Source organism: Cricetulus griseus (genome assembly GCF_003668045.3).
Source record: "Cricetulus griseus strain 17A/GY chromosome 1 unlocalized genomic scaffold, alternate assembly CriGri-PICRH-1.0 chr1_0, whole genome shotgun sequence".
NCBI classification, from domain to species: Eukaryota; Metazoa; Chordata; class Mammalia; order Rodentia; family Cricetidae; genus Cricetulus; species Cricetulus griseus.
In genome coordinates this window covers 127,842,230-127,854,304 of record NW_023276806.1, presented here as the reverse complement: position 1 = coordinate 127,854,304, position 12,075 = coordinate 127,842,230, and the positions used below count along the sequence as shown (strand labels likewise).

Sequence of the window (12,075 nt, the reverse complement as noted above, 5' to 3'; positions counted from 1 at the left end):
AAGAGCTTCACCTGCAGCAACATTTGAGACACACAGTGGAGTTCTGCTAAAATCACTCCCCTCTTTCTTTGCAAAGGCAACTGTCTTCAGTGTAAGGAGAAGAAATGTTCTAACTGTGAATATTACCACATTTCCATTCTGTTTGTGAGAGGAAGATGGTAGCAGCTAAAAGCATGTCAGTAAAGTGATATCCTTTGTTGGTCCCAGTGAACAGTTAAAATTGCTTAAGCAATGTGTGTGTGTGTGTGTGTGTGTGTGTGTGTGTGTGTGTGTGTGTGTGTGTGTGTGGTATTCATTTCTATGGGTACGCACACATGCATGTGGAGGTTCAAGATTGACATTTGGTATTTTCTTTGATTTCTTGTCACCTCTTCTTTTGGAAACAAAGTCTCAATCACTGATCCCCACTCATAAATTGTTAGGCTATAACCTGCAATAAGTTCCAGAGATCCTCCAGTCTCTGATTCCCCCATTGCTGGGGTAACAGAAACACTCTAACTTCTACTTAAGCTGCTTCCTTGGTCTGGGGAACTGAACTCAGGTCCTTAAGGTTGCAGGCCAAGGACTTTACCCACTGATCAATCTCCACAGCCTGGCTGCACTTTCTCACAGGTGCAGCATTTAAGACCCTGGCATAGAACAGAGCTTTTTAGCCTCAGCACTGCTGATATGGTAGGCTGGAAAGTTAACTGTGACATGTGGTCCTGTGCACTGCAAACTACTCAGCAGTGGCCTCAGCTTCTAGCCTTCAGATGCCAGTAACACTGGTTTTCCTTAGCTGAGATAACCATATGTTTTCAAGAAGAATTTGGAAGGCTGAGGCAGGATCATGATGAATTCATGGTCAGCCTGGGCTACGAAACTACTCTGGATACATGAAACACCCCATCACAAGAAAAGAAATTCTCCAGAAGTAGCCACACATCTCTTTTTTTTGGGGGGGGGGGTTGTCAGATAACAGGAGGTACAACACAGAATCATTCCTGGTTATAAACTACTAGCTCAGGATGTACATTAGCCAAATAGTGAAACACGATTGAAACTTAAACATCCATATTCTTTGCAATGAGATTTCAGGCAAATGACTACACAGAATTTGATGTCTATGAAGAGAAAAACAAAAACCAGTCTCATTGGGTAAAACTTGAAATACTGTGAAGTTTGAAGCTTCACTTCAGCAGTCTAAAAAATGTTCAGCTTAACCTTTAAGACATTTAAGACTTTTTAACTTTTATAACTACTAGTTAACAGAAATGAATTTTTGTGTATTGCCCTCCAACCCCTAGTATTGAAATCACAGACCAATCTTGTACATGTGTTCTGGGGATTCAAACACAGGTCTTCATGCTTGCATTGCAAGGGCTCTTACCTACTGAGCCATCTCTCCCAAGACCCAAGAATGAATCTTCTGTTGATACACAGGGCTGAATTGTAATGAGAAAGGCTGGCTCAACTTATTCTAAAAGACCCATTTACTTCTTAGAAAGAAGAGAAAGAAAGAAGCAGCTGGAGCAGGGGTCTGCTACAGTGCTGAGGCTTCTGGCCATTCCCATGTTTTCTGCCTGCAACTCTGGCACAGTGGCAAAGTCCTGGCACTGAGTGACTTCTGCAAAGGTTTTGTGGAGCATGTCCTTCCTGTTTGTACTAAATGCGCCCCCTTTTCTGAAGAACAACTACCAACAGTTTGAGAAAGGAACTAGTTTTGCATATTAACTATTGGTTTTGTCTTGTGAGGTTTCTGTTATTATTTTAAACAATGGCTATTATCTCAGATTGGCCTGAAACAGAAATATGCTTACTAATTAAGCTGGTCAAATTTCCCATTGGTGAACACTTGCCTAACACACAAGTTCAAGGCTCTGGGTTCCATCTCTGATATGGGGTTGGGGGAGGAGGAGAAGAAAGAAAAAAAAATTTGTGAAAGACATTTGGGCCTATTGGGAGCACGAAGTCCATTTCACTCACAGATAGCATGAGGGAAACCAGGAATGTTAAACATGCAGGGCTGTCTCTTCAAAGGGAGAGATGGATGGCCTGTTTTCTGCCCAGAAGGCTGGGAATGGAGTTGGTTCATAGTTTAGGTGACCTCCGTACTATGCAACGCTCTGACATACAGCACACCAAAGATGGTTAATAGCCTAGATGACCTCTGTACTATTTGCAATAGCAAGACCACACCAGTTCCTCCCCTAGACCCTTAAGATAACCCACTAGCCTATCTCTAGAACCCATCTTCATGGAGAAGTAACAACGCTTTGAAAAGTTTCCATGCAATTATGCCTCATTGTGCACATGGAACTGTGTTATACCAGGAAACTTCTTTCCAATTGCACTGTACTTAAATATGCTTAAAATAAACTGCCCATTGTCAGACTCTAGAAGCTTGAACCAACACCAGCTACTGAGTCATATTGAACCAGATTTCCTTCTTGTCTCACTTTTATTACACTGGCTGCTCTAGTGTTTGAAGAGACCCCCACATAGGCCTATGTCACATGCAGCTATAGATATGGTTAATATGTACAAGTACAAATAAATGCTCACAACTTAGTGCTATACTTATCAGCTATAAAGATACCATTTTACTTAATACATAGCCTTATAGAAAATGACACTTTGGAAGTAAAGGTTGTTCATTTAAACTTTGTTTTTAATGACTTACAAAAGAATGACTGCCAAATTATTAGGCTGGTTTCTTATGTTCCCATGGACATAACACTGAATCCTTGTTAGCATGACTGCAAGCCCTCTGAACTTTTCTCAGGTTTAAAAACAGAAGTTTTTTCTTCAGTGCTGGGGATTGAGAGAAGCAAGCTGCTTGACCTAACCCCTAAGACTGAAGTTATTTCTTGTCTTTCCTCAGTTTTAAAAAAAATCACTCTTGTCTAAAGGAAAGTCACTTAAGGCATCTATGTGAATCTGAAGAAGTACTTATCTAGCATAAATGAAGCTTGATTTGATCCCACCACTGAACAACAAATCCAGTTGTGGTGATGGATGCCACTTGGGAAAGTAGAAACAGGAAGATGAGAAGTTCAAAGACATTCTTGGCTACATTTGAGGCCAGGCTGGACAATGTGAGACTATGTCACACATACACTCACACACACACACACACACACACACACACACACACACACACACACACACACATCTATTTTAGTTTAGGGTACTCTGGTGTATTCACAGAAAATGTACATGTGCATGTGTCAGAGAAAGAAAGGGGGCGGGGCTTACTAATAGCTTATCAAATACAAGATAGCAGATACATACCATCAAAACTACCTTGCTTAGAAGCAAGCTGCAACAGCTGGTTATATGTTTCAATTGAAGGTTGATAGACAAAGACTCCAGAATTGAAGCAGTCAGGCCAACCTGGATCTGGTGCTGCTGACAATTCTTCTCTTTCAAAAAGATCATCAATGTTTGTGAGGACCTGATTCAAGAAAGAGAAAGAACAAAGAAAGGCATTACGAGAATGCTTTGCTTCCGCACACCCTTCCTAGGTTCTCCCTGTTACCCAGCACAAAAGAAGGTGACAGGTGTAAGGGAGCCTGAGATTACTCCCTTCGTCACTTGACACGTTTTATGATAGTGGTTTTATCTGAACTTTACTGTCAAGTCTTGACAGCATTTCTCAAATGAGTGATGGGACTCCATTACTATGCAAATGCTTTCAGCCCTTAAAGCCACACTCACCAGAGTATCTGCATCCATGAACACACATTTGGAATACTGAGTAAGTGACCAGCAGTGGAGTTTCGTCAGGGTGATGCCCAGCTCAGGCCTCTTCATTAAAGTTAGATGAGCAGAATCGCCACTGTCCAAGACATCTACCATGATAACTTCATCAAAGACAGTTTCTAAAACTTTTCTGTAAAAATACATTACAGGAAACATCATATAGAATCTTCTCGAAGCACATGACCCATTGAATGTTCCCTTACTGTCCTACCCATCAGTCATGAGACCATCAGGCACTTTGGCATCATATACCCACTTAAATCTGTCTTGATTCACTTCAGAACAACTCTGTTCATGTGTACATGTAGTTTATTCCATGAAGTGATGGAACTGTTTATGGTTGACCTGTATTAAGACATCACAAGGGAACTTTCCTTTCTTCTTGTATCACTGTACACCTGGCATGCTGTGAAAATACCTTTGACAAATGTGAGCAATGTTTGTTAAGCGTGTATCTCTGTACCAGCCCATGTGTTTGACAACGACATTGTATTAGAATTGACTTTTGCATATTTTAAATAAATTATGCTGGATAATGTCCATATAATATGTGAGATGAAGCCTATAACAAATCTCTTCTCCTAGAGTAATGAACCAAGAATTTCCTGAAGTTCTGTGTCTGTACTGTTTAGGTTTTTGGCAATTTGATACATGCTAGAGTCATCTGGGAAGAGAGAATTTCAATTGAGAAATGCATCCATCAGATTAGCCTACAGGCAAGTTGATGGGGTCATTTTTGATTGATGTGGGAGGGTCCAGATCACTGTAGGTGGTGCCAACCCTGGGCAAGGTGGTCCTGAGTAAGCATGCCATGGAAAGCAAGCCGGTAAGCAGAATTCCTCTATAGCCTTTGCTTCAGTTCCTGCCTCCGGGGCCATGAGGTCCTATCCTAATTTCCCTTCATGATGGACTGTCAGTGGTAAGCCAAAATAAACACCCTTTCCTCTCCAAGATGTTTTTGGTCCTGGTGTTTACCACAGCAAACGAAAGCACACTAGAAGACTGTCCCAAGAGAGATTAAAAGGATTAACTATGAGATCATTGTTTTGGAATCCAGTGTAACTGCTCTTATTAGGTGTTTAGCAGTTACTTGGTCATAATGAGAAATTCATCTTGGTCTGTGAGATTTAAGAGTTTTCAATGTTCAAAATTACCTAAATGTGTGTGTGTATGTGCTCCTGCATTTGAGTGAACATACATGAGAGCATGTGTATGTGGAAGTCATTTGTCATTCTCAGGAATCATTCCTCAGGAACTATCTGCCTTGTGTTTTTACAATCTCTCATTGGGATCTGGGACTTACTGACCAGAGTAGGATGGTGGGCTAGTATACTCCAGGGATCCACCTCTCTGACTCACCAGGCCCAGATTTTTACAATGGTGCTGAGGATTGAACTCAGGTTTGCATGTCCTTAGTGGCATGTTAATGAAGTAGTCATGCCACTATTAGCTAGAGGGATAATGAATCATACAAGCATATCACTAACAAGCATTTAACAGATTCACAGAAGACAAGTGGTGTTGCATTTTGTCTCTCACATTAGATAAAAATATATTTTAGTTCAGAGAGTAAATGGGACTTTAAAAAAAAAATGTTTTTAAAAAGAAATGGTCAGTGGTATCAGCAACTGAATCATGGTAAAGGGATTCAAGATTAAATCTGGGTGCTATGAAAACCTCACTAATAGAATATTAGGAGAAAGTTTTTTGGGCACCTTTCTTAAGAGCTATTTAAGATCAGTATTATTAATGTAGAAGATACATATATGTATATGCACATATGTTTAATGTCTTATTTTTAAAGGCCGATGGTCTATGTTTACATTTTTAAAATGTAAGTATTCTCAAATTTTAAGAAGGCTATGAGACAGTAAAAATGATACTACACAACACTGCTGGCACCCCAAAATATTTTTAAAGGTCGTACACAGATATCACAAAATTGAACTCCAAAAAAATCAAAAGGAACTAACCCACTCAATAAGCAGCTTGCACTTCTCAGTGTGTCCCCTACCAAATCCTGAAATAGTCTCTGAAAGCCTAATCATAAGGACTTTATTCTAGCATATGTAAATATCACATGCTAGGTGACATTAAGTGACAAATGTCAGCTGGAAATTGTTCAATAATACCCGAAGGTTTCCTGGTTTACAGGAAGCAAGGCAAGTCTAGCTTCATTTGGGGAAAGGAGTGAAAAGGAGAAAGAACAGACATAATTTGCAGGCTCACCCTCAGAAGCTTTAATGAGGGGGCAGTTCTCTCATTCCCAGAAGGAATTCGGAAGATGAAGGCCAGAATGGTACCTCCCAGGAGGAATCCCAGGACATCCAAAAGCTAGGAAGAGATTTCAAATTCAGGAGTCTTTAGCTTAGCATCACTTATCTGTCTAGGTAGTGCTCAGCTCCCTAGGAAGTAGATGGGCTTAGTGCCCACTGATTCCAGAAATAGGGGAAAGGATGTTAGTGCCCCGAGGACAGACAGACAGACAGATAGGTAATCCTCACCTCATGGAATCTGAGACCTGTGGGGTGGTGAGTACAACCATCCTCCTGGTAGTCCTTTGCTGTTTTAAAGATGAGCCCAGGACCAGTGCACCTTTGGCATAGGCATCGTTTGTGGTTAGCGTCACAAAGGCCTGATCTTAACACAAAGAAAAAGAAGCATATCTCAGCTGGAAAAGGCTTTTCCCCAGGTCTACTCTCAAACAATAATAGTTCAGCAAGATCATGTCCTCAGAGATCACCTTTCTGTGTTAGTGACACAGCAGCCCCTTTAGTGGGAGAACAGCAATAGGCCAAGACTGCAGTTTAGCAGGAATGCCAGATAACCTTCAAGAGGATCACCAACCACAAAACCCAAATCTCAAGAGTCTAGACAAAGTCTTAGATCAAACTGTAGCTTAACACAGGGGTGAAGCTTAGGAAACTGGTGGTAATTGGGAGATCACGACGCACATGTCCTTTCTTCTACAAGACCTGATGAGTGGTATTTTCATCCAAGCAAGAGCCCTATTACCTACCACACCAGAAATTAAGTGAGCTTCTGCCTAGAGTGAACCTCCTACAGTAGCCTTAACTTTTAGTGACCAGTCACTATTGGTGATCTTAGAGGTCAACTCTAACCAACCCATCACTTGCTGTCTCGTATGTCTCTGTCCTCTCTCTTTTCTTTTTCTTCACCCATTCTTCTCAGGGGATCCAATCCACATGTTAGGCAAGTGTTCTACCAACAAACTACAGCCCCAGCTCTTACAGTTTTGAGCTAGGTTCTGGCTGTATAAACCAAACTAACCAAACAGTTGTCCTTCCTCTACTTCCCAGGTGCTTCAATTACAGGCATGAACCATGGCCAGCCTCCACTTCTTTGGGAGAATGAGCCATATGCCACCCTCCCCTAACAGAGACATGGACAAACATGCCAGTTTCCCCAAAGCTCCAGCCAGAACAGAAGGCAAACATGTATTCTTTCCCCACAGAACAATCCTCATTATACCATCCTTTAAGATTTTTCCAGGCTTCTCCTGTGATCATTCTGGGGACCATCTGTAAGGGGACTTTAACATTAGTTGGTGGGTCAAAATCTGGCAGTGGTCATTTGGGGGTACTGCTGCCCAAGAAGACTCTTAGTAGATTTTGTCACTGCCACTTTCTGTTTCACATTTCCTTATTCTCCTTTGCCTATTTCCCAACGAAGAAGCTGGAAGCGGTGAAAATTCCTGATCAGGGAGAGTGCTGTGGGCTGTCTGGTGGATCAGTGCATTCCCCAGAAGCTGGCCTCAAAGCCATTTTTACTCCTTCTATTGGGCCGTCTTTCAGAACAAGCCATCACACTATGAAAATGCAGAATTTGTGAATTCCCAGCTCCAATCAATTACATTCTGTAATGACAACATCAGCTTCAGCCTGTACTTGCTTCTGTTATCCTCAAAACATTCGGAGGCAGTAATATTCCAAAACCATTTTGTCCCAAAAGTACTTAAACTGAGCACAATGAATTTATGCTTTAACCCGAATGGCCCAGACTTCAGGAGGTAGTGGAGAAAAGTTTAAATATAAACAGGATTCAAACGTTACAGGTGACAACGCTATACTTTCTCAGATTAAATTAACAAAGGGAGAGATGTCAGATGTTATAAAATACCAGTCTTAGCTAGTTAATTCTGCAAATGGAAGGGAAAGACCAAAGACAACTATGTGCTTTAACCTTCAGATGGCAGGTCATAACCCAGCTGTCATAACCCAGGCTACAACTTTTAAGTGCGTGGAAGAACCAGGTACCTCTAAAGTCCTGGGGCACATTTACCCAGAGCCTGACACCTCACAACAAGTGGCAAAGTGGCACCGAGGCCCGCCCAGGGCGCTAGTCGGCTCCGGTCTAGCCGCACCCGGCCCCACAGGCCTAAAAATAGGCTCGGCGCGGAGGCCAGAGCAGGGCCGCAGCCCGGTGTTCCCGCAGGGCGCCCGGAGCTCCCTGTGTCGGGAGCCCCAAAGTCAGGGCTCGGAGCGATCCTACCGCGCCCCACGTCCGCCCCACCCCGCCTGGCCTTGCCAGGACGCAGGAGGCGGAAGCAGCCGCTCTGCAGTGCAGCTGGGTCAGCAGCCCCGGCAGCCCAGCCGGAGACTCCCGCGGTTCCTGAGCTGCCCCGGGCTCCCTGGGCGCAGCAGCAGGCGCGCTGCGGAACCCGGTCACGCAGGCGTACCTGTCATAGTGCGTCCGGGTGGGTCGGAAGAGCCGGGCGCCGGGAAAGGACCGCCGCCAGCGGGGAGGGCGGGAGTCCGCAGCCCGCCGCTCTTATAGCAGCCGTCACGTGGCCGCGCAGGCTCACGCTCAGGCCGCATCCTCCGCGGTGTGCACCGCGGGAGGGCGGGCGGGGCGGCCCTGGGGACCCGTGAGCTGCTGTGCCGGGAGGACACCTGTTGGAGACTGCGCAGCCTCCAGTGGTTCCAGGGCCTGTGGAAAGGGAAGGAGACAGAGCTCTGGGGCCTGTGGCATGAAAACCAAGGGTTATGAACCTTCAACCGACTGAGCCCCCTCACAAGCCACGCTGGTTACAGTAATTCATTTGAACTGCCTAAATAGAAAAGATCTTTTACTCTCCTCCACACAACCTCCGGAAACTTTCCACACTGTCACAATCGTTTTGTGACAGTAACCAAAAATTAAAATAGGTTTTTTTTTTTCTCTAAATATTTAGTCTTAGCACTGGTTGTTATCCATTGGTTAGTTAGTTGTTCTAAACATTTTACCAAATCAAGGGTATAAGGGTTACATACCACCATATAGGTGTCAGTTTATGGATGGAAAAACCCAGGCTCACAAAAGTTAAGTTACTTTGCTCTGACAATAAGCTGTAAGTAGAGAGGCAGGATTTGGACTTTACCAGCTTCAGATCAACACGCTGCCTTAGAAAGAACCGGTGCCTTTGGCATGCTGGTTCTGCATAATAGGTGGTAAGTTCCGGTAATTCTGTTTAAGTAATCCGGTTGTTTCAGTTAATCTGTTTCACAAATCTTCAAAGTCAATTTGTCATTTCGGGGAGAAGTTGAGAAATAGCTTTCTAATGTAGCCACACCTTGCACAATTCTCCATCCCATCCCCTCAGTCCAAGCAGAGTAGTGGTTCAGCAATGGTGGTTCAGCACTCTGAAAATGAATGGTGACAATATCAATTCAAAACAGGAAACAGATGCCGAAGAATAAGTAAAGGTAACGCCGAAGTCCTCAAAAAAAAAAAAAAAAAAAAAAAGTCCTTAATTTATGGTGCTTGCTGAATTTCCAATTTGTCAAGTTTATAATGAGGCAGAAGCATGAAACAGTATCAGAAACTACTTTGAATTTTAATATTCACTGGCTAGTGATATGCAATACAATATTCTTCCATGATGCTGGACAGCTGTACCAGCTCCCAGGCAGAGGTGGGATCATTAAGGTAAGCAAATAGTTGCTGATCTTTAGCTAGGCTGTGGCATTGGGTACAAGATATTCTAGATACTCACAAAGGGTCTATGTGGACAAATAGTCCCACCGCCATCAAAAATGCAGGGCCACATCTACACCACTGCTCCTTGGTATGGGGGCCTAGATCTCCTCCACCAGATTCAACCTGAGCACTTTATAAAGGATAAATTTTGGGGCCTAAGTCCAGATCTCATAGAAAAGTACTTGAAACTACATTCTATTTTTAATTGCTATATATTAACTTACTACACTGTATGGTACTGTTTGCCATTTCAGTAGGGACTATAATGTGCAATGATCATAGCATATCAATTACCAGCATAGGATTTTTTTTTCTTTTATTGGCAATGCTATGGCTCTGACACAGGGTTTTGTATATGCCCGATAAGTGTCGTACCACTGAGCTATACTCCACCCCAAAGCTAAGGTGATTACTTCCATTGTTGTTTGATAGAAGGTCTAGTTATGTAGATAAGACTGGCCTCATATTCCTAATCTAAAATGAGTCCCCTCCCTCATCTTTCTGTGTGGGAGTCCAGGGATGCACATGGAATCACAATCTTAAGGTAGGAGCCTAAGAACTAGCTTTTGAAGTATTATCCTTCACAAGCCTCTCTTGATTCCATCCTAATAGTCCCATGTCAACTGTGGCTTGAAGGCCAATGTGCCATGTAAGGAGGACCTTTCTGTACTTGGCATATACTTCTTTCTCAGGAAACAGAAATGCAAGGCAAAGGGAAACCTAGTTTTCCACTTACTCAAATCCTGTGTACCTAGGAGAATTGCACTCTTTGGGATCTGTAAAGGCTATTCTTGAACTGTAACAAGTGCAGGAAGGGAGACAGGAGGAGGTGCTTCACAGTCTGAGTTGCTCTTTTCCTGGATAACACATGGGCCATTTTTGAACTCAGAATACCTCTGTCATCAGTGTGATCAGTGTGGTTCTTAACCACCTTTTGCTCCCATCTGAATGTGGGCTTTCCCAGGATGTACTACTGGAATTCAGAAGGCAAAGCCAAGGACAAGACACCTGGAAAGTGGAGAAGTTGCACTTAGGAACAGCTCCTCTATTTTTCATGTAATTTAATAGCACATTTGCATAAAGTTTACAGATTTTGCTGTGGCAAAATTAGAAAAACAGAAAATGAAGGGTGGGGAGGAAAGAAGCCTTTCACTCAGATCTTGTGTGCAAGAAACTTCAATACAGCCGATGAAACCAAATTACTTGTCAGATAATGCATACAATGTTAGGACACCCCAAACAAGTATGTGAAAGACAACAATGTATTTACTAGGGGAAGAAGTATTTGCAACTTTGTATCTTACTGTATCAGTGTTCTAGTCTCATTGCTAAGTAGACCCCTCACATAATTACTCTCCTGGCTAGTGAGATGGTTCAGTGGATAAAGGTATTCACTGCTAATCCTAAGAACCTAACTTCAATGCCCAGGAGCCACAATAATTACCTCTGGACTTATAACCAGACTTAAGGCAAAACAGACTCCTAGGGTAGAGATAGAAAGGAGAGGCAGGGAGAGGGACGGAGGAGGAGGAGGAGGAGGAGGAGGAGGAGGAGGAGGAGGAGGAGGAGGAGGAGGAGGAGGAGGGAGGAGGGAGGGAGGGAGGGAGGAGGGAGGGACGGAGAGAGATTTTCATTCTATAAATTCTCTTAATTTAGAGAGCCCTGAATAATATAGATTTTGGTGTAAGAAATGTTTCTAGAGCAACAGAAGTAGAAGGATGAATCTTTTATGTATCTGGCATAGGCTTTCCAATTTGCTAACACCTACAGTTACCCAATCCTCTCCAATTACTGAAGCCTCTCCTGAGAGCTCATGGTGTGAACTAGTTTACAAAATTAAAGAGATAAATGTATTTGGTTATTCTGATTCACCAATGGTGGGCAGCAATGGATTTGCTAACTCTGTATATAAAACTTTATAGACAGTTTGTGGAAAAAATAAGGAAAATGATGATGTTCAGGTGCTCTTAGTATCTCTGGATAAATTGACAAGCATAGGAATGAATGAGCTCTGTGATAAAATTATCTAACGTGGAAGGTGAACTTAGTGAACTTAATGAAAAATTGACTCTCTTCAGATGTACATAAGCAGTCTAAAGATTTCTAAGTGTGTCCTGGAGGAAAACCTCTCCAACAGCCACAGAGCTCAAGTTACAGAACTATAGCAAACATTCAATCCCCAGTCTCTGAGGGTGTTGGTTAAAGTCAGAGCAGTAATTGGTAAAGAGTAGGATCCTATAACTTAGGATGGAGACGTGTGGGAGGACTCTATTGAAGCTGAGAGCTTTGAACCCTCAGGTTCTCAAGGGTTTATATCACCTGAGGAAGTGCTCTCTACCCTCAATCCCACTC

General features: G+C 42.9%; 1 protein-coding gene across 1 annotated transcript in view; it reads right to left on the bottom strand.

Annotated features, from left to right (window-relative positions):
- Window positions 1–8,599, bottom strand: part of Gyg1 (glycogenin 1) — a 36,563-nt gene extending 27,964 nt beyond the window's left edge. The window contains exons 1-4 of the mRNA XM_027392104.2: window positions 8,444–8,599; window positions 6,249–6,384; window positions 3,700–3,874; window positions 3,274–3,436 (exon numbers count right to left, since the gene is read on the bottom strand). Coding sequence (XP_027247905.1) covers window positions 3,274–3,436; window positions 3,700–3,874; window positions 6,249–6,384; window positions 8,444–8,582 — 613 coding nt within the window. The 5' untranslated portion in view covers window positions 8,583–8,599. The remainder of the gene's footprint in view (window positions 1–3,273; window positions 3,437–3,699; window positions 3,875–6,248; window positions 6,385–8,443) is intronic.
- Between the last annotated feature and the right edge of the window lie 3,476 nt (window positions 8,600–12,075).